The 22,636-nt window shown below is 38.1% G+C and overlaps 1 protein-coding gene across 5 annotated transcripts in view; it reads right to left on the bottom strand.

Annotated features, from left to right (window-relative positions):
* Positions 1 to 21,208, bottom strand: part of LOC110028000 — a 28,441-nt gene extending 7,233 nt beyond the window's left edge. The window contains exons 1-2 of one of the 5 annotated variants that reach the window (XM_020729688.1): positions 20,848 to 21,208; positions 12,016 to 12,910 (exon numbers count right to left, since the gene is read on the bottom strand). In XM_020729688.1, coding sequence (XP_020585347.1) covers positions 12,016 to 12,897 — 882 coding nt within the window. In that variant the 5' untranslated portion in view covers positions 12,898 to 12,910; positions 20,848 to 21,208. Of the gene's footprint in view, positions 1 to 12,015; positions 13,269 to 20,105; positions 20,461 to 20,847 lie in introns of those variants that run through there. The other 4 variants (XM_020729684.1, XM_020729686.1, XM_020729687.1 and 1 more) reach the window with 4 other exon arrangements.
* Between the last annotated feature and the right edge of the window lie 1,428 nt (positions 21,209 to 22,636).

Here is a 22,636-nt window from a genome sequence, read left to right as displayed (position 1 = left end):
AAACACTATGCCAAGATTCCCCAAAAATAATTTAATTGGATTGTTTGATTTGAAGGCAGCGATCAAGTTTGACGGCACTTGCCTCAAAATCAATGATTGAAAAAACTTATGAGGCCTAGTCTAGGATTTTATCTGCATTCATTGGGCATTCTACATTCAGAGCCAAAATCTTATGACATGCTTAGGTACTTAACGTTCTCATTAGAACCGCTACAACCTAACAAGAATGGCTGCCGCTTTGATAAGCCACTGCTTCGCTTAAACTTTTTATAGACCTGCCAACGCCTAATGCCGCTAAAAAATCCCTTGGGCTTGGGCTTGCAAGTTGACATCAATGCCCCTTTTGAGCTACTTGATCTAGATAGTTAGCCTCTCAGCATCCAATAATCAACTTTGTAGTGAGCTTTTCAGGTCGGACCTTAGCTAACATTTTACTTTCTTCAGAAGAACTCCTCTTTAAATATTGTCCTATTTATATGCCCCTTGTCAACAAACATTTTTAATCAGCTCGACATTCCACTTTCTTGAGAATTTTCCACTCTTGGCGACCAGTCCCAAAAACTTCTTGTCAATGTCTTCACTCGATTGGGCTTTGACCAACATTCATATTTCCTAGTAAGTAACCCCTCTTTTGTTGATGGCTAAATTAGAAAAAACAACTAAAATAAAATAAACCCTAATTGCTTCTTCACTAGGATCCCAATAACTGCTCCAGTTCATTCTCCGTTACAAACACGTACGAAAAGCCCTTCTTATTCAAATCGCAAAGCCAAACACTTACCATTCTTGTACTCATCTTTCTCCTCCCAACAAGAGAAGCCTCACAAATGATCAGCTCTACTCTTCATTTGCATGCAAAAGACGCACAAATCTCTCTCCCATGCAAGCGCCCCACTTCTCCACACTGCCCATGCACAAAATCTCATGCTATCACCTTTATCTCCATCTTAAATAACAAGAATCCCCTCCAATTTGATCTTCCATTCTCCCTAGAAAACCTAAACTCTTCTCCACCAAATTTGCTAGAAATCACATGAAGTCCAACCCGAAGAAGTCTTCCCCTTACTCTCGACACCATAGCCACACCTTTGCCCCTCTAATTTGCACACAAAAGAGCCCACATAAGATCCCAACTCCTTTGCATGTTCCATCGCCCCCAACCGCAACAACTAAAGCTCCTTCAATTTCACACAACCAAAGCCTCCTCGCCTCCTCGCCTCCATCCCTCTTTGTCACGCATGAGCGCATGTGGAACCCTAACAAAAATCTCCTCTCTGCCGCACAACCTCAGACCAAGCGCAATCGAGCATTACCTGTTGTTCTCCCTCTCGCACAATTGACCCAACCCAACATTATTCGTGCAACTCCTTTGCCTCCGCCACACCTAAACACCATAGCCCTCTCCTTTCTCACCCTATTTTTATAGCAAATATTAAATATTATAAAATAGATATTTAAAAAAATAAAAAAATTAAGACACTCAAAACAAAGAATAAGAAAAAATAAGAGTGAAAAGTGTGTTTTATTTTTTATCCAATTTCATTTTTTCATTATCACTTCGCTGATCACTTTATTTGAAGGTATAAATTGCCAGAAAATTTGAAGTTCCAAGTCTGGTTCTTTCAATTCAGTAGGAAAACTTGAAAAATAGTACATGTTCAGGTTGTTCCTATTATGGGTTAAGAAAAATGTGGAAAACCATTTCGAGAGATCTATGACAAAAATTTAAACATAAGCAAATAAACAATTAGTTCTAGAAAAAAATACACAAAGAATACCAAGATTTAATGTGGAAAAACCAAAGAATAGAAAAAAATCACAAAGCCATACTATATAAAGAAATTCACTATGAAATGAGGAGCAATTGTCCAGATTATACCACACTCAAACCTCTCTACTCTCTTAGAACTCACGAACACTCCTCTCCTTTCTCTTTTGCACAAGAGAACTTACAGAAATTCACCAACAACTCATAGCAACGCTTCACACTATTCACACGCACCTCCTATAGTGAAAAAACACAACTTTAAAGTCTTCCCCTGGGTGCTCTATTCCAAAATGCCGGAAATAAGTCTTTTGGCGCCTAAGCACCCCTACTATTGATGGGTTTCCGCTTGGGAACCTTTGGTTGGATGCATAGGCACCCCACTGGCACTGGGGCCCCTGCTCTAATGTTGTGCTACCGCCGCCAGGCATAGGAGTGCCCCTTGCGCGCAGAGTTACACGCCACACTATTCCTGGGCACTTCTTGCCAATCGGGCTCAACATAACAATCTCTCACTTAAAGACTGATTTACAACCACCTCTCCTCCAAACTTGCACCATCTTCATAGTTGCATTCAATAGTGTGGCTCACTCCTAGCCCAACCTTCATGAGCTCCAATAGAAGATAAGAAAGCTTTAGTTTCTCAATTTTAACCACCTTAATCAATACATCTATACAATTCTGAGTTGTGTATATTTTCTCAGAAGATAACTGACCTTCTTCTAAAAGATAATGAATAACTTAATAAATCAACTGAATGTGTTTCATTATGACATGAAAGACAACATTCTTAGCTAAATGAATAACACTCATATTATCACTATGAATTAAAGAATGCCTCAATTGCTACTTATTAATAAAGAGAAAGCCATGCAACTTAATAGTTCCAGTCTCCTACTGGCCTTTTTCTTATCTAGCTTATGATATTTTCCAATTCTGTGCTCTTAAAATGATTGCCCCACTCTTCTTACTTGTGTTGGGGGGTTAAGATAAATGCAGATCACTGAACATATCTAGAATAAAATATTTGAACATAAGCACACAAACAAATAAATCCAAAAAAAAAAAATGCAAAACACACAAAGATTTAGCAAGGAGAAATCCAGAAACGAGAAAACGATACTGAGCCACACTACACTAAAAAATCCACTACGAAATGAGATGAATAAATTACAACATAATCAAACCTCTCTACTCAATGGAACTCACGAACGCTCCTCTCTCACATTAAAGATATCGCTGAAATCCACCTACAGAACTCGCTTCAACTTCCTTGCATTTTTTTGAAGCAAAAATGTATTTCATTTTCAGTTCAATGGGAAGAAGTCTTGGAACTCGAGTACAGTTAGCAAAAGTACGACTCAAGGCATTGTAGTCACTTGTGTCAAACGCAAAAGACAACACAAGGGTGAATGCTTGATGGGCTCTAACATTTGCTATTGATGTTGTCAGCATGAACATATAGCAAGAAACTGAAGATTAAAAATCAGGTGGAGTTCCTTCATAGAAGGCTGTAGGTGGATATAAAAAGATAGCGTGAAGCTTCAGCTTCTACTCAAAGTCAACCAAGACAACATGTTTGACTTTGAGTGTATTCCCTTACTCATAGTGAGCCTGAAAAATTTACTGCTCTAGATGGTGATGAGATATGATAGTTTTGGCGTTTTCTTAAATATAGGGGTATTTTCCTAGCATACTTTCGTACTTCAGTATTGTTATTTGAAGTATAATTGAGTCGCATTCTATCAAGTCTTTAACTTTATAGTAATTACTTTTAATCTTTGAATGACTAGTGTCATGAATAACTAATGTTGACCTGCTTAAGCTATGTTTATAAATTTCGATGATGAAATTTTTGTAAGTGGGAAAAATTGTAATGTTTCGTTTCCTTTATGCGGGAGGAATCAAAGAGTCGTGGAACCAAAGTGTGGAGTGGGGAAGCCAAAAAGGGAGAGGTGAAGCGAGTGGGTGGAGAAGCCGAGTGCATACTTTCGTGTATGAATCCTTGTAGATGAGGGGCGGTAGAGATGAGAGTTACCGGAGAGTTGGAGCTTCCTCATAGTTGGAGGCAACAAACGACGTCTTTGACAAGCAGCGAAGGAGGGAGCGGCTTGCGACTTAAGTGCAGAAAAAGAGCCCATGCTCTAGCCAACCATCGAAGAAAAAGAGGAGAGGAAGAAAAATCGCACCGAGAAGGAAGTGGCTCCATGTTGACTATGTGCGGGAGGGAGCCGAAGCCAGCTCTCGTACGATTCGAATCTCGCTGAGGGGAGAAAAAGGTGCCTGCGTGTGCATTAGGGATCGACGAGGCAACTTTTATTAAAGTTAAAGTTAAATGATTTACTAATAAAAAATAAAAATTTAAGTAGGATTATATAAAATAAAATAATAATAAGTTATTAGATTTGTAATAACATAATAAATAAATTAAATTTTAATATGAATGACATGTTTATTTTAGACTTTCAATCTTTTAAGAGTCGACATCAAGCCAAATCAACAAATTAATCCTCTTTGAGGAGAGTTATCATATTATTTTGCTATAGTAATATTTTGTTTTTGCTCGACTAACTATATTTATAATGATAACACTACATATCTATGATTTATGGTTCTATTAAATTTTATTCATATTGTACGAATGATTTGTGTGCTCAGCTTTATTTAAACTATTGTGGATATTGAATCTTGTACAATAATATTGACTGTTATGTAAATGAGAATGAAATATTTTTATTAGAAAGAGATATTTTTATAGTATATCTATATGTGCATGTTTGGTTATGATAAAGTCATTCTTTTACAGTACTAGTGAAGAAACACTGATGTACTCGTGCACGTAAATTAAAAAAAGAGATTGATATTGAAGTATGTTAAGTAATACAATTTTTAGATTGTGCTCCTATAACGATTGTACGAATATATAATGATATTGAAATATTATTGATATAGTAATATTTTTTTAGTAACATTAAATATTTATATTGATTAATTAAAAACTTAACTAGCATGTGTATTATTTTTCTTTTTTCTTGTATTGTTGTGTTTTAAGAGTATGAGTATTCACTAATTTTGTTTAATTTTAATGTTATTTTAAATTAACATTTCAGATTTAATTAACTGATTGAAAGATAATCGATAGAAGAAATATTTATAGAAGACACAAACAACCTATTATGAGGTAAAATTTAAATTATATTGTCTTAAATAAATTTCTTTAGTGACTTTTTCATTTGTAAAATGTTATTTATAGAGAATGTATATAAAAAATTTAATCTCCACCGTCCGACCGTCTGTACCCGTTTTGATTAACTCCAAAGCCCGGGTCGGATCGTGACGCGGGGCTTAAAATTAACAAAGGTGAGAGCAAACAATTTGACGATGAAATTAAATTTTCAATTATATTATTTACATCACTAACAGTTTAATATCCAAATATTAATTAAAAGAGCAATTAAGAAATCACTTTAATCAACAATTAAAAGTTTACCTTTCAGGTTGTTGATCTCGCATGCTGTACATATTAGCTCCTCTAATATTTATCTTATTCAGAAGCTTAATACCTCAAAAATATTAAAATATAATGAATTATCTAAGATAACTCAGTGAAACAATCACACTTCTAAACTATAGTAACCCAAGGAAAAGAAAACAATATTCATGTTGATATTTCATATGTCACTATAGAAAATCATATAATAATCAATTGTATGTGTCCATGACACTTAATTAACATAACTTAAACTTTGATATTCATTAACTTTAACTTTACTATTCAAGATTTAACTTTTAAAATTATTATACTTTATACTTTTAACTTTTACATCCATTTGAGGAGCACCGCTAAACATTACTAACACACCCCATCATTTTTTCAGTCAAAATCGACCTGCCAGGGGACTACAATTTTCTGCCACATTCAATGTCAGAGACCTAACAGGCTGACACCATATTACTAAGATCCATAACCTTTAACAGATGAAGTTGTAGCTCCCCCAATCATGGGAGACTGACGCGAGACTTAATCTGGTTGAATCGGTCCAATCGGTTCAACAGGGTTCTCGATCCAGTAAGAGGCTGGATCGGTAGGCTGTTTCAATGAGTGGGAAATACCACCCCCTTTCCCCCTCTTAGTTTATTTTTGCACTATATAAATGTTGTTTGTGTGTTTTAGAGTTTAGTTTTGCTCTTCCTGATTTCAGAGTTCCTGCCGTTGTTGGGTAATGTGGAGACCCGATCCACCGAATTTAATTAGCTTCTTAATTAAGTATCTCACCTACTGCTCATCTACCACACCCACCTACCGCTCACATACCACATCTCACCCACCGCTCATCTATCTTCCACCTACCGCTCTCATGGTTTCTATAAATAGACTCTTTTAGCTTAAAGGAGAAGTCAAACCAAGCAAGTTCAAGCCAAGTCCTCTTGAGAGCTAAGAGAAAGAGAGGGGAGAGAGAAAAAAAAGAGAGAGAAGAAAATATAGATTTTCTTGTAAACGTTGAGGCGCTCGATGGTGTAATTCCTCGAAGTAGTAAAATCCTCTGCAACTCCGTGGAAGTAGACAATTTTACCGAATCACATAAATCTGTGTGTCGCTCTGGAGTTTTTTCTGCATGCAATTTTTTTCGTTCCAATTTTTCGCTTTATTGACGTCGTTTTTTCACAACAACTGGTATCAGAGCTTGAGTTTGAATCTAAGGAAGAACGATGGGCAGAGACAAAGTGATGACATCGGGGATCAAGAAGTTCAATGACACAGATTTTGCTTATTGGAGGATGCAGATAGATGACTACCTCTATGGGAATAATTTTCATTTTCCGTTACTAAAAAAACGACCAGAAAAGATGGACGAGACAGAATGAAATCTGTTGGATCGAGACAGGTTCTGAGAGTTATACGATTAACCCTATCAAGATTGGTTGCCCAGAACGTTATCAAGGAGAGGACTACTGTAGATCTCACGACGGTTTTATCAGGTATGTATGAAAAGCCATCGTAGAATAACAAGGTGCATCTGATGAAAAAGTTATTCAACTTTAATATAACAAAAAGTGTGTATATTGCTCAACACCTGAATGATTTCAACACTATCACAAATCATTTGTCGTCTGTTGAAATTGATTTTAATGATGAGAAACGTGCGCTGATATTGTTGACATCATTATCAAATAGCTGAGAAGTTATGAGGATAATAATTAGCAGTTCTGCAGATAAATCTAAGCTGAAATATGATGATATTCGTGATTTGATTTTGGCTGGGAGGTGCGCAGAAAAGATTCTGGCGAGACCTCAGGTTCGAGTTCGACACTGATTGTTGATTCCAGAGGAAGATTACAAGACAGAAACTCAAACCGTGGAAGATCAAAATCAAAGTCAGGTCAGCAAGCAACCTGTTGGAATTGTGACAAGGCTGACCACATAAAAATGAACTGCAGGAATCCTAAAAAGAAGAAGAACAATAGCGCTAACGTTGTAACTGAAGAAATACATGATGCACTATTTCTGACAATTTACAGTTCTGTTGAAGACTGGATACTGGATAGAGGGGCTTCCTTCCATACATCTTCCCGTCAGAAGTTAATGTGAAATTATGTTGCGGGTAACTTTGGGAAGGTATATCTGGCTAATGAAAAAGCTCTGGACATGGTGGGGATGAGAGACGTTGATATTATACTCCCTAACAAGAGCAAATGGACTTTGCAAAAGGTCGGACACGTTTCTGAGTTGAAGAAAAACATCATCTTTGTTGGGCAGCTCAATGATGGTGGTCATTCGGTAGTGTTCTCAGATAACACCTGGAAGGTTGCGAAAGGAGCATTAGTACCGGCTCGAGGTAAGAAAACTGATACACTATATATGACTACATGTTTACTCAGGCGAGGACACATGAGTCAGATGTGCATTATGGGGAAGCAAAAAAATGTCAGTTTCCTGAAAAGTGGTAGAGCGCCAAAGGCAGAAAAACCGGGCCTTGTACAGAAAAATGGTGGAGAACCATAGAGTTATGAAGAAATCTTGCAAGATGAGAATTTGAGCAAGTGGGAGCTGACTAAGAAGGAGGAAACAGATTTCCTGTCAGGGAATCGGACTTGTGAGCTGACAGAACTTCCACCAAGGAAGAAGACATTGCACAACAAGTGTACCGGGTGAAAACTGCGTTTAATGGCAGTAAGAGGTACACGACTAGACTTCTTGAAAAGGGATTTCAGCAAGGGTAGGATATTGCTCATGTAGTGGGAGTTGTAAGCGGATACAAGAGTAACCCAGGAAAGAGCTTGGTGTTACGAGGCTACGTTGACGGTGATATGCCAACTAAGGGTGTTACTCGTGAGAAGCTGAAGTTGTGCTCAACTTCAGCTGGTCTTCTAGCATGAAGACAGGGACTTCGAGTTGCAAAAGTGGAGGATATAATGTTTGAGGAAAATGTCGATACAACTAGTAGATGATGCAGCTAGTAAGTGATGCATTCAGTGTCCCAGTCTCAAGTGAGAGAATTATTGGGTAATGTGGAAACCCAGTCCACCGAATTTAATTAGCTTCTTAATTAAGTGTCCCACCTACTGCTCACCTACCGCTCTCATGGTTTCTATAAATACTCTCTTTTGGCTTAAAGGAGAAGCCAAGCCAAGCAAGGCTAAACCAAGTCCTCTTGAGAGCTAAGAGAAAGAAATGAAGGGAGAGAAGAAAATAGAGATTTTCTTGTTAACGTCAAGACGCTCGACGGTGTAATTCCTCAAAGTAGTGAAATCATCTGCAGCTCCGTGGACGTAGGCAATTTTGCCGAACCACGTAAATCTGTGTGTCGCTCTGGTATTTTTTCTGCGTGAAATTTTTCTCTTTCCAATTTTTAGTTTTATTGTCGTCGTTTTTTCACAACCGTCAGGCTGCTCCTCTCTTATTAGGGTTGTATCTGAGGACAGGTGTTGCACCAGCTGTCCTGCTGCAAAGTGATGGTTAACTCGTCAATCCCTCGCCATACTCCTTAATTGTTGCCGCCAAACCCATCCTACGCCTTCCCTGTGGCCACCAAGCTCTTAAAGCACCTAACCTGCTGTCGCCAAGTCCTACACCAACCCTGTTGTCACCAATCATCCCCTACGCCTATCATGTTGCCGCCAATCATCTCCTGTGCTCGATTCACTGCCACCAACTCTCTGGCACAACCCCTAAGTGTCGTCGACCTCATCACGCTTTCTCCTAGTTGTCGCACCCTCCCTGTCCTCCACTTAATTGTTATCATAGCCTTTCAAACAAACACCAGACCTACTGTCCAGCCGTAGTTCATCACCTTCGCCCTCGCTGTAGGGCCTCGTTTGTATTGTGCCATTTATTTCCGATTTTATGAACCTTGTTGTATTTCTTTCTAAACTCCAACGATAATAACTGTATTTGCTTATTTTCAGGTTACCCTAGTATCAGGTTGTTGATCATATTTAAGGCAAGATAACAACTTAAAAAACTTTACTTTCTATTTAAAAGTTCAACAACATTTCAACTTGACACCAAGTTAAGGGATTAACAAAAAATACCCACTATCTTGTTATTCAGAAATTTAATAATGATGAATCAAAATTACATAAGAACCAGCACCAATCATGTGAATAATTATATGCTTAGGACAACTATAACCGCACTTTGTAATACTAGGCATGTTAAGAGACAGATTTCCCAAGTGTCCTCCCATGCCTATAATTGCACCCTAGGATGATTGTCAACGGCAGCTCTACTGTAAAGCATCTAATGCTGGTGAACTAGTGGTGCAATACCAACTGTCTATATCCTTAACCTTGATTGTTTCTTCTTAGTGAGGAAACTTCAATTTTGTTATCAATCTTACAAGATTTTCTTCTTCTCTACCTTTTGTATTCTTCTCGACTAAATCTCTTTATTGATTGCTGCTCCGAGGTGGGGAGTTGTTATTAATAGATAATTTACTGCATTCTAGGCAAGTTGTGGTGAGCATATCGTGGTGTTATTTTAGTAGCAAGAGCTTCAAAAGTAGCCAACATCATGATCTTTTATTCCTTCGATCTTTCAAACTAAGAAGACCTTCAATTTCTCTTAATTTATCCTCATATTCATAGTCTGTAGGCTCTGTAGATTAACAAAGAGTATTCCTTTCAGCACTCAAACCATAAAAATCTGTTCTATGCAATGCAAATATAACTTTGATTACAAATTACTCTGTAACTGGATGTGTGGAAGACTTTTAGAAACAGTTAAAAATTTTCTAAGATGAGAAAAATAGATGTACTATGTACTACTTGAAGGAATTAAAATTTTCTATACTAATATTCCTTCTAAAAATACCAAGCATGTTGTTTTCCCTCATTATAACTGCTGAAGACTACAATGGCCAACTGTAGCCGGTAGATTCCACACCTGAATTTGTCAATTACAGTAAATTGAGAGAGTAATTTGCTGTCTTGCACCCAGAATTACTAAAAACGGCAAATCTGAACTTTATTGTTGCTGAAATCTGTAGGAGGCTAATGGGTGGCAACTGGCTTGTGGTTGTATGAGCATGCATAATGTCTTAAAGCTGCAGGCAGGGGTTGGTGAAGGCCATATACAGCATTGGACAAGAAGCAAAATCCAGGTTTTGATGTTGAAGATGGGTTCGACGCCGAAGAGAGAGAGAGAGAGAGATTGTGATAATTTTTTTGGAAGTATTTTGTTGTAAGCATCAATATAATAGAAGCAAAAAAAACCATATTTAAAATTTAAATCATAAACTTATCAATAAAATAAAAATTTTTATTTCACCCTTATTTAACTCTCCACCAGATCATCAACCAAGGTCCAAATTTCTTGATTACTGATCTTGGCCATGGTACCTTTGATCAATAATCTATTTTCACATGTTGACTCTTAATGACTCGATCTTTATTTTCAACATATGACATGAGAATACTCAAAAAGAAATACTCCTTTGCTAGCAGATCATGGTACAAGAAAACACAACACACCATTTTGCATTGCCAAACAGAGCGTAAGCAACTAAACACAAAAATGAAGTAATAAGAGGATCGATGAAGAAGGAACACTTAAATCTTGCGTGTCTATACCAGATATGTATACCTAATATTCCAAAGACGAGCCCAATCAAACACAAGATGTATTCGCTAGACTGATTACAAGCAAACTTGCTAACAATGATGAAAGAGGAATAATCACTAGCTAAATTCAAAGTGAAATCACCAGCCAGGCTCACAGAGAGCTCATGAAGAACTTATGGAAATTTTTCCGAACTGACCAGTTCAAGAATAGTTGCCCAAGCTTCAAAACCATTTGGCAACTTATTCAAAGGTACCAACAATTTCTCAGACAAGCGACTACAAATCTGAGTTCTTATTTATGACAATATTCCTATTGTTTTTTGCAATCAATAACTGATGGGTTTGCCTTTTTTTTTATATACATAAAAATTTTTATGCAATATTTTCTAACACCCAAACTCCGACCCAAACTTATATCGGGAGTCACCAGATGAACCTTGATTATACAATATAATAAAGTTTAGCCACAAATTCATACACTTGTGCTTTTGTAGGGGACATCACAAATCTTCTCACTCCATGTCTCTCTATTTCTCTTTTTCCCCTTTTTTATTTAATCTATGCTAAGTAAGGTTCTGGTGTAATTCATAGACAAATCATGATTCAACAAGACAATAAACATGGACACACCTCTGACATAACGCATAATCTATACGCCAAAAATTGTAGTTAATGTGTTTTCCTAAAAATTGAAGTCTAGAATGGCTCATAAACATCCTATCATGAAAGACAAACATTTATACGATTTACAAATTGTTTCAAGAACAATAAATTTATTATTCATGTCCAATAATTGGTGCTAATATTAGTGTGTTATATAAAATTGAGTACAACTAATGAAATCTTAAAATGCAATCCCAAAAAAACTATCATTATTTTTTCTTTCGTTGATCTTAAGGCTTTTAATGTGATACTCATAATATTATAGTTTAATTTGTAAGGCTTTATAATATAATTATTGGCATTAAATGCTTTAACTAGACATTTTATTTTTTAAATTAATAAAATAATACTGTGTATTGGCTATGTGATGTCTCTATGTTCATGCCCCATATTCAAATCTACGTTTTCTATATGAAAATGTTGTTCACCTTAAAGCAAAACTTAGGTATTAACCAATTACATAATTAAAAAGCATTAAAAAATTAATTGTATCATCATCAATATCAAGCAAGAAAAGTGCAAACCTCAAGTAAAGTATCCTGAAGCTCCTTGTGTGAACTATTTACAATGCGTGATAAGAGTTCTTGTTGTCTCCATCCTGTAAATATTCGTTGGCCGTGTATTGATCTCCTGCTTTTTATTTTTCTACACTCTGACCATCTATGATATGCATCGGACCTATAAAACTTTCCATAATAGAATGATAATACATCTATCATTCTTTTAGTCTCCATAAACTTTTTCACCTGAATTAGATTTTTTCCGAAAATATAAAGGCTAAGAAGGAAACTTTGCTCCTCTGCATCACTCCAAGAATGAGTTGGCAAGCCAGGCAATGGATAAAAGTTCCCATCTTCCCTTCTCTGCAGCAAAGATATACAATAGTCATTCTGATCATTATCACCCATCACATGATTTGCTGAGTATGCAACAAGAGCATCCTGTTGTGATGTGTTGAGAAATTCAGCTTTGCATGCAAATCTATGAAGTTGGCCAGCAAGTTTTGGGTTTTCAAGAGCAGATCCACGAGTGTTAAACTTATAATCAACTTGAAATTTGCTATCGTTATGTAAATGTGCTGATCCTTCCATACCAGGAACAATATTCAAAGCGGAAACTTCCTCTTTTTCACATTTGATCTTGGTATCATCAACTACATACTGAACCCAAGTAACAGGGATTGGTAATCCAATTCCAAATTTATTAATGGCAGGCATTTCGTCATCATCATATGATTTTGTTTCTCCTACTGGTGGAATTTCAACCTGGTACTGCTCTCCTACATGAGGAAATAAAACTGGTTCTTCGAATATATCATAAATTTCGGGCAAACATGAAGAGAGTGAATCTTCATCAAAAGGATCTGCACCATGATTTCCATTATTTTCTTGTTCTCCAGACTCCATCGGTGTAATTTAGCTGGTACAGAACATAAAAAATGTCGAAATCTTGCTGGTGAGACTTAATCTTCATAGAATTTAGGGTTAATTACTTACAATCAAACGTAATCAAGCTGCCGAGTATAGAAAGTCAGTGCATAGAAAATCACAAATAATAAAGCTTTGTTGACATAAACTCTCACATCTAACTGGGCTTCAACATGTCAATAACCGAACCTGATCATATCTGTCTTGCCGTTCATATTTCAAACAACAAAAAAAAAGAAAAAAACAAAAGCTTTCCATTTAACACAAAACACCGAAGACAACATGTCAGTGTGAACTTGTTACAACAGAAAATGATTAGGGGCATTTGCATACATAGCACACAATTCTTATGTAATTATATATCTTACACCCAAACTTTCATATTTACACACACAGCACTCAAATCTTTAATATCTCATCAAAATTAGCACTATTATTACTTTTTAAAAGTGAAAAGCACTAATCCATGCATAGTTTTAAAGCACCAAAGTGCTACGTATGTAATATCAAAGTTAGGCATGATATATGTAAATCCATAAGAATTGTGTGCTACTAATGTAAATTTCCCAAATGATTCATACCCTGCTTTCCATTCCAGAACAAAGGCATGAGAACTTCAAAAACAAAAAAATTATCTATGATATTGAATACAAAGAAGAATGGTTAAAAAGTAAATATAGATAGTAGTGTCTGATGTACATACATGGCAACATAACTTTGGATAAATCGAAAATGCAGGTTAACCAAAAACAAGTCAGGATCAAGTCATCAAACCACAAAGTACATCTGTGTCAAGCATAACCATTCAATTTATAGTTGGGAGGCCTCAATTTCTATTCATAGCCACAAAATTAACTTTAAAAGGCTTTCCAACACACTTGGGCTATTCCAAATAAAAACATTCCTTGACTTCTTGTAAACACCTAATCATAATTTAATTATAATAAACCAGAATAGTGTGCAAAGATACAATTATGAATAATGGGGTTACGGTCATATGTATATTAAAACACGCTTACGCGTGCACACACATGCACAGCTATACTTCCGTCAAAGCATTACATCAAAATGGGAAAAGGTATCATCACAAGCACACATCGACGTAGTCCAAAATGTGCTTCGTCTGCCCCTCCTCCCACCAAGTTACTATTAAGGCTACAAACTAAGCTCAAAACTTAGGTAATTGATTTATTGTATTTTCTTTCATTATATGTTATACATGTCAACAATAGATGAGAGCGCTTATAAGATGCCAAAAATAATTGTAAGAATCTTTATATGTCGCCATTCCGGCCACCAATAGTATAGATCATTTTTGTCCTCTAAGTACACCCATGTAACATTTGAGATTTTCTTCAATAAAACTAATTTTGTTTGTACAAAATTTTATGAAAACGTTTGGCAGCTGCTCTACAATTTAAATAAATTTGGTGGAAGATCCAGAACACTTTTACTAGTAAAGCAAGAGAGTTATTCTTTTGGTTCAATTAAATACCCACTTCCCCAATGTTGATTAGCACTTGGCCACCTACCTCTCAAAGGACTAAAACCCACTTATAACCACCTCCAACATTTCACACAAATTCCTTAGCATGAATCCTACATCCTACAACCTCCCTAACCCTCCCTAGCTACCATTCCCATAGAAACCCTAGAGGTAATGCTCGACTTCTGCCTTCACTCCCAATACCTTAGCCTTCCATTTGTCCCTCCATGATATAACTTTCCCTCAAGTTATAAGGATCCTTCTATCTTTCCAATCGATCTCATTTCTCACCAATGAAGTACCACTTCGACACCCTCAAAAGCTCAGAAAAACAATCCTAACATATCCCAAATCCAAACCCTAAACTAGTCTACCTACATCTTCCATAAAGTTGGATTCTTTCCTAATTTTAGACTTTCAAAATTTAGAACTTCACAACCAAAAGCAAGCTAACGCATTCATCATTAAAATCCCTTCTATGGCACCTCCATCACCTTTGCTAGATAGTACAATGACATCTAATATTTGTGCACATTTTCAAATTTCAATTATAGAAAAGAAAATTTAATCCATATTAACAATATTGAATTGGTTTTCATTTATATTTGCTCTGCTAACTAAGAATTGAAAAGTGCGTAGAAAGTAATAAATGAATGTAAGAACTTTGGTCCAATGTAACTTTTCATCAAATCCACAGAAAGGTCTGAGACATTGAAAATTCCTAATGCAGAAGTTATTCTTCATTGCAATTTATTCCTGATAGGTTTGTGAATTCTTTAAAAAGTTGTTCCAAGCAGACTTAACAGAAACAAAAAAATTCAAATGATAAACATCACAACCATCTCACATGATTATCTTTATATTGTGATATAGACGTAGCAATCATAGAAAAAGCTAAATCTTAATATCCTAGAGCACTGAACTTTTCTCAAAATAACTCATTCAGCTCCAAATATTTACTATAGAAAGTGCTTCCACGATGATCATCTAATAATTGTTTCAAAAACAAAAGTATTAGAACGTTCTACAACTTATAACAGATTGGGGTAAATAATTAGTGATTAACAATAATATACCATGAAATATTTTCTTGTCGAGCAATACATAAATAATAATATGATTCTAGAATGCCAATATCAATTTGCATTGCTGAAAAGTTATATTAGTATCTTAAAAAAATAAGCACATTGCAATCCAAAAAATATACGACATAAATATAGTACAAATCAGAAAAATAATAAACATAGAATTTTCATAATAATACTAATTGTTTGATAAATTAAGAGCATTCTACTTCTACACTTGATGAGAACCTAACAATAAAAATCTATGCATACTAGGCTAACATGTGAAGGCCTAACTTGATTCAGCATCCATTGAAATACAAAACAAGGAATTCTTCATCAAATCCCTAGAAGAAGATTGGGATGGGAAGACAATATAACTCCAAGCTTGTTTAAATGGAATTCATTGTACTTAGCCCTTACAAGAAATACTTCTATTGAAAACATTATTTATTGCATGGTGCCGGCCGAACCCTTGTAGGGTTGCTGCTCAAGGGGAGGAGTCTCCCTCTCCCATTTATATATATATATATATATATATTATAATTTCGAAAATGGGTGTGTGTGTGTGTGTGTGTGTGTGTGCATGCATGCATGTATTTTCTTGTATTAGGGTTCAGTTTTGATGGGATTTCTATTGGAACAACCTCCACCGTCCCATTTTTCCCTTCCAGGGTTGTATTCAACGACGAGAAGGTGCTCCGATTTTAACTCGTCCAAGGTGGTGTTTAGTTTCCCCTTTTCTCCCTGCTGTCATCCCATGCACTCCCATACACCTGTTTTCCAGCCGCCAACACCTCCTTTACTCCTCTACCACTGTCGTAACTCTTTCCAATTCCTATCACTACCATTGTAACACCCTCCCTTCTCCACTGTTGTTGTGTATACCCTTCTCCCTATCACCCCAATCTACGATCACACCTAACGCTCAACCCTCCTGTTGCCGTCGCCAGCCCAGCCAGCCATCTCTCACTGCTGTCGACGGCATGTCGCATCCAACCCTAGTTGGTTTTTTTTTTTTTTTTTTTTTTTTTTTTGAGTCTTGATTGTAACCCTATATGTTTTGAGCAATAATAACTACTTTCCCTGTTGTGATTTGAGTTAACTTCGGTATTAATTGGTATAAGAGTTGGGTTGACCCTAGCCTTATCCAATGGTTTCCTGGGATCCGCCTTACCCACTCTGCCAAATTTTTTTTCTTATTCCTGAACCATAGCCAAAATTTAACCTAATCCTAATTTTCCCTGGCTAATTTTCAAAATCAGTAACCCTATATCAATTTTTATAGCCTCTTTCACCTCTCAACTCTAAACCAAAATTATGCCACCAAGGAGACACATGCCCAAGCCTATCTGGAAAGAGATACGACAAGAGATCCGTCTACTTCAGCGGAGGCTTCCGGACATTGAGGATGAAACTCAGGAGGGTCTTACCTTTGATGGTGACAGGGAGAGCTAAAGAAATGAAAGAGATGAGAATTTCAACCCCTTCCATAGGAAAGATTTTAGTGATAAAGAAGAAAGGCCACAAAACTTTAGAATCCAATATTAGAGGAGCTTGAGAGAGGAGACCACCTATGGAGGACACAGGGACTTAACAAAAAAGATGGATCTAACAGAGTTCGATCGAGGTATGGCTCCAAACGACTTTATCAAATGACTACAATCAGTTGAGCGAATCTTTGAGTACAAAGAGGTACCAGAAGATTAAAGGTGAAGCTTGCAGGTATCAAATTTAGAAAAAGTGCCTTCTTGTGGTGGGAAAACTTGTAGAGGCAAATGAAGAGAGAAAATAATGACAAGATTACCACGTGGGAGAAGATGAGGAATGCCATACAAAGGAAATACCTATGACCTCATTACCGCCAGGATATATTTTTGAGACTTTGTCACCTATAGCAGAGAAATCTATCAGTGAAGGAGTTCACGACGCAATTTGATCAGTTGTAGATGAAGTGTGATTTGATCAAGCCAGAGCAGCACACCATAGCCCGTTATCGGATGTTGGGGGGGTGAAGCCCGGTATCAGTAATGCGGTACAACTGTAGCCCTATTAGCTTATTGGAAATATCTAGACCTTAGCATTGAAAGTGAAAAAATGACATAAACAAAGCAGACAACCACCACTAGTCAGACAACTACCCAAAGTTAGAGATATCAACAAGAGTACACCACATGAAGTTAAGAAAACTAGTACGGAGAAGGAAGAAGTCACCCCCAACTAGAAGAAGTCTGAGAAGAGTACCACACCTGCTACAGTCCCTGTCAAAAAATACTATGGGTGCCACGAATTTGGGCACATCACCTGCAGCTAGCTGACTAATCGAGTTTTATCTTTTACCAAGCAAGGTGTCGTGGAGAAGGTTAGCGAAAAAGAGGTATTTGAAGAACAAAATGAGATGTACCATCTCCCATCGAATGAAAGCGAGATGCTCATGGTTTGACGGTTCCTATAGACTAAGGATACGAGGGATTCGCAGTGACTTCGTCTTAACATATTCTACACCAGTTGTATTGTGAACAAAAATGTGTGCAAACTCATCATCGACGGAGGGAACGGTAAGAACGTGGCGTCTGCAAAGATGGTGGAGCAGTTGGGTCTTATGACTCAGAGGCACTCCCAGCTATATTCTCTAAAGTGGTTGAAGAAGGAGAGCTGGGTGAACATTGACCGGAGGTGACTAGTGGTGTTTTCTATTGGGAGCTAGCTGCAGGATCAAGTGTGGTGTGACGCGGTACCAATTGATTCCTACCACCTGTTGTTGGGGAGACAATGACAATTCAACAACATGCCTTGACACTATGTATTCAGAAACACCTACTCTTTCACCAAGGATGGGAAGCGCATCATCCTTCTCCCTTCAACAGAGCTTGAGACATAGGAGCCATTACCAGCAAAGTAGCATCGATACGGCTAATTTTGGTGATGACAGGAGACGATAGGACTGAAACACTGATTATAGATATGGGAAAGTCACAACAGCAAACATTTCAGAACATCACGATCGTCACTTTACCACCATAACAATCACCATTTGGGGAGGCTTAGGTTCCCTTCTTTTCTGATCAGATTGAGCCGATCTTAGATTACTTTAAGTGGGTTCAGCTGCATATGTATGACACGCAGACCCAGCTCAGCTCAGAAATGGATTCCCAAAAGGGTGGATCGATATAGAAGTGTGCTTGCAGATGGAGAACGCTCCTCTGGTGTTTTGGAAGACAGTACAATCGACAGTGGAATCCAAGAGCTACGAGGTTCGCAGTCGAGGATCCTTCAACCATGGGAGATTCCAACAACTCTGTCACCCTTAATGTGTCCCCAACCCCGGAAGGCTGACCAGGGGTTTTGGGCGTTGAACCGATTCAGCAATGTGTTGCAAGGGATCTGTCAAACTGTTGGGGTTAGGGTTGATATTTATGTATTTTCTTGTGTTAGGGTTCAATTTTGATGGGATTTTTGTTTTGACAGTCTACGACGTCCCTCTTTTCCTTTCTAGGGTTATATCTAATGACGAGAAGGTGCTCCAGTTGTAACTCATTAGAGGTGGTGTGTATCTTCCCCTTTTCCCCATTGCCATCTTCCCCATACTCCCATCCACCTCTTTCCCAGCCGCTAATCCCAAGAACCCCCTGTTGTGTAATCAACACCTCCTTCCCTCCTATCCCACTATCGTAACTCTTTCCAGTTCCCATCACTACTGTTGTAATTCCCTCCCTTCTCCACTGTTTTTGCGTATACTCTTCTCCCTACCAACTGCTGCCTGCACAACCCCCACCCCCCTTTCTCTCACTCCCATCTACAACCGCAACTAATGCCCAACCCTCCTGCTGCCATCGTCAGCCTAGCCAACCATCCATCACCATTATCCACGGCTCGTCCTATCCATCCCTAGTAAAATATTAATACTTTGTTATATTTTCTTTTCCTATTTCAAATCTACTTTGTTGTGTTTTCTTTTTCTATTTTGAGTCTCGATTGTAATCCTATATGTTTTGAGCAAAAATATTTGTTTTTCCTGTTCTTGTTTGAGTTAACTCTGGTATCAATGAAGGCATCAGTTTTTTTTCCCTAAAGGCCTTATGTTTAAAAACAGAATTGCATGATTGTTATTTCCACGTTCAAACATCCATAATACAGACATTAAGCTAAGTTTTAGGTGAACAAGGAGGAAACATGCTTGCGACTACAGTAATTTTGCACGTAAGGAATAACATTTGGAGAAGCATGCTTCAAATTGAATAAAAAATGACCCTAAGAATTCAACAACACAATCTGTATCGTTCTAATTTTCTTGAACTACAATTACAATAAACATAGATTCGAATAGCCCAAATACGACTTTGTTCGACAGAGCTCAAAACTGACCTAAAATGTAACGAATCAATAAGACGTGCGAAGCTTGTATACATATCCATTCAATAAATACAAAAATCTCACTACGCAATCGAGCTTTCATCAACACTAAACCACCTCCTGTTCGTATCAAAACTAACTTACAACGAATTACTCCCGATAACATGGCCTGTATTATCAGTCCCGAAGATTTTCTCACTATTGCAGAGTAATTAAGATATTCATAGAGTATAAAAGGAACAAAAAAGACGGGTAGAGCGGACGAGATTACGGGAGTGGGGCACCTCGGTCGTTTAAAAAAAAGAAGGAGAAGCGTCCGTAGAAGTCGAAGCTATGATTGCAAGAGTCGAAAGACGCCGTAAACCCGCTGCATCAAGCCAGACGCAGCCCACAGTAACGGAGGGAGAGGGGAGGAGCGGGATGGCTACCTACCAAGCACCGGAGTCCTAATGAAGCTTGCCCTGGTATTCTTGAAGACGTTAAGAGGAGACTGGTAAAATAGAGCGAAGAGAAGGAGACAGAGTTGAGTAGTGGGTAGATGCACGTAGCAAAGCGAAGAAAAGCCTTTCTCCGAACGCGAGAGCACAGAGCAGGAGGAGAGGGAGAGAGAGAGAGAGAGAGAGAGAGAGGCCGCGAGAGGACGAGGGGTGGGGGGTTGCAGAACAAATTTAATAATTACATATATTAAAATGGAATTTGCACGAGAGAAACGGCCTTAACGGAGAAATTGACGGAGTTACGACGGGGCCTTCAATGGGCAGCTTTTGCAAGCAGCGGATCAGACGGCGGCGATGTCCAGTTGGGAAAGCCGGCTTAGGCAATGTTTTTGTTTTTTTTCTTTTTTTCAACACTAAACCACCTCCTGTACGTATCAAAACTAACTTACAACGAATTACTCCCGATAACATGGCCTGTATTATCAGTCCCGAAGATTTTCTCACTATTGCAGAGTAATTAAGATATTCATAGAGTATAAAAGGAACAAAAAAGACGGGTAGAGCGGACGAGATTACGGGAGTGGGGCACCTCGGTCGTTTAAAAAAAAGAAGGAGAAGCGTCCGTAGAAGTCGAAGCTATGATTGCAAGAGTCGAAAGACGCCGTAAACCCGCTGCTTCAAGCCAGACGCAGCCCACAGTAACGGAGGGAGAGGGGAGGAGCGGGATGGCTACCTACCAAGCACCGGAGTCCTAATGAAGCTTGCCCTGGTATTCTTGAAGACGTTAAGAGGAGACTGGTAAAATAGAGCGAAGAGAAGGAGACAGAGTTGAGTAGTGGGTAGATGCACGTAGCAAAGCGAAGAGAAGCCTTTCTCCGAACGCGAGAGCACAGAGCAGGAGGAGAAGGAGAGAGAGAGAGAGAGAGAGAGAGAGAGGCCGCGAGAGGACGAGGGGTGGGGGGTTGCAGAACAAATTTAATAATTACATATATTAAAATGGAATTTGCACGAGAGAAACGGCCTTAACGGAGAAATTGACGGAGTTACGACGGGGCCTTCAATGGGCAGCTTTTGCAAGCAGCGGATCAGACGGCGGCGATGTCCAGTTGGGAAAGCCGGCTTAGGTGTTTTTTTTTTTATTTATTTATATGCAAATAATGAAAATTATTGTATCGGATCAAATGATCACGACTTTTAAAGCAGGTGTAGTGGGCTTCTGCAGCGTTCATTATGATCACGACTTTTAAAGCAGGGGTTTACACGTGTGCTATGTATATTTAGTCATTCACAATATTTCACTTAGAAATTCGGAAGGAAGTTATTGGAATATAATTTGATCGTCAGGTTTCCTGAAGTTATAGAATGTACATGCAATACTTTGTATTATTACTTAAGAGGTCGATCCCTATTCCCTACACAAATCATGGTGTATTTCATAAATTGTCATATATGTCCACATATTCAACCTCAATCAGAGCTATTCAAAATTGTCCAAACATTGGTGAGCCTACCAATAACAACCAAAATATGCAGATTGAGTAAATGCAATGCTAGAAGAAACCCATTAAGTAGAACAAGTCATTGGAGTCCAAAATAATATTAGGCTTGATGCATGCTAGAAAATTTGTGGCGGTACAGTAATGGATTATAGTACTAACATTGCACGAGAATTCAACACACATAGATAAAAGAGGAGAAGTAAGCAAAATGAGACACCTCGACTTTCAACATAGAAAAAACCTTGAAAAGGGAAAAAAATGCGGGGCCTAATCTAGTTGAAATAATCAACTATGAAAGATGAGTACACATGTTCATTTTTCTCCTAAATTGGGGAAGATGAAATTACAAAGTTGTATAACTATAATATAGCTGCAATTATTGGTGACAACAGGTTGCAAGAGTCATTGTTGATTGTTGTGGAGGTAGTAGTCCGTCGTGAGTGTTGTAGATGGTTGCTCAAGAAGCGTTGATTGGTTAGAGAAATCGTAGTAAGCGGTTAAGCTGTAGTGACGAGTATGAATGACATACATTGGCTGTGGGGGTTGGAGTCGGGAGCAGCAGAAGTTGTGAACCACGTATGTCATAGAGGCGAGTATGAATGACGCTCGTAGGCTGCGGGGGCCGGAGTCGGGAGCTGCATGAGCTGATGACCAAGTAAGTCATTAGAGCGAGTATGAATGGCGTTTGTAGGCCGCGAAGGCCGTAGTCTGAAACTACATGAATTGATGACCATGTAGGTCATTGTTGGAAAGACGACGTTTGGTTGGTGGTAGTCGACAACGCTCGACAGTGGTCGACGACCGTTGACAATGGTCTGCGGTGGTCGGCGGCGGTCAGCCGTGGTCGACGGTGATCGACATCAGTTGGCGGTGATACTG

This window comes from Phalaenopsis equestris, unplaced genomic scaffold, assembly GCF_001263595.1.
Source record: "Phalaenopsis equestris unplaced genomic scaffold, ASM126359v1 Scaffold000479, whole genome shotgun sequence".
NCBI lineage: Eukaryota > Viridiplantae > Streptophyta > Magnoliopsida > Asparagales > Orchidaceae > Phalaenopsis > Phalaenopsis equestris.
This window is presented reverse-complemented; position numbering and strand designations above follow the sequence as displayed.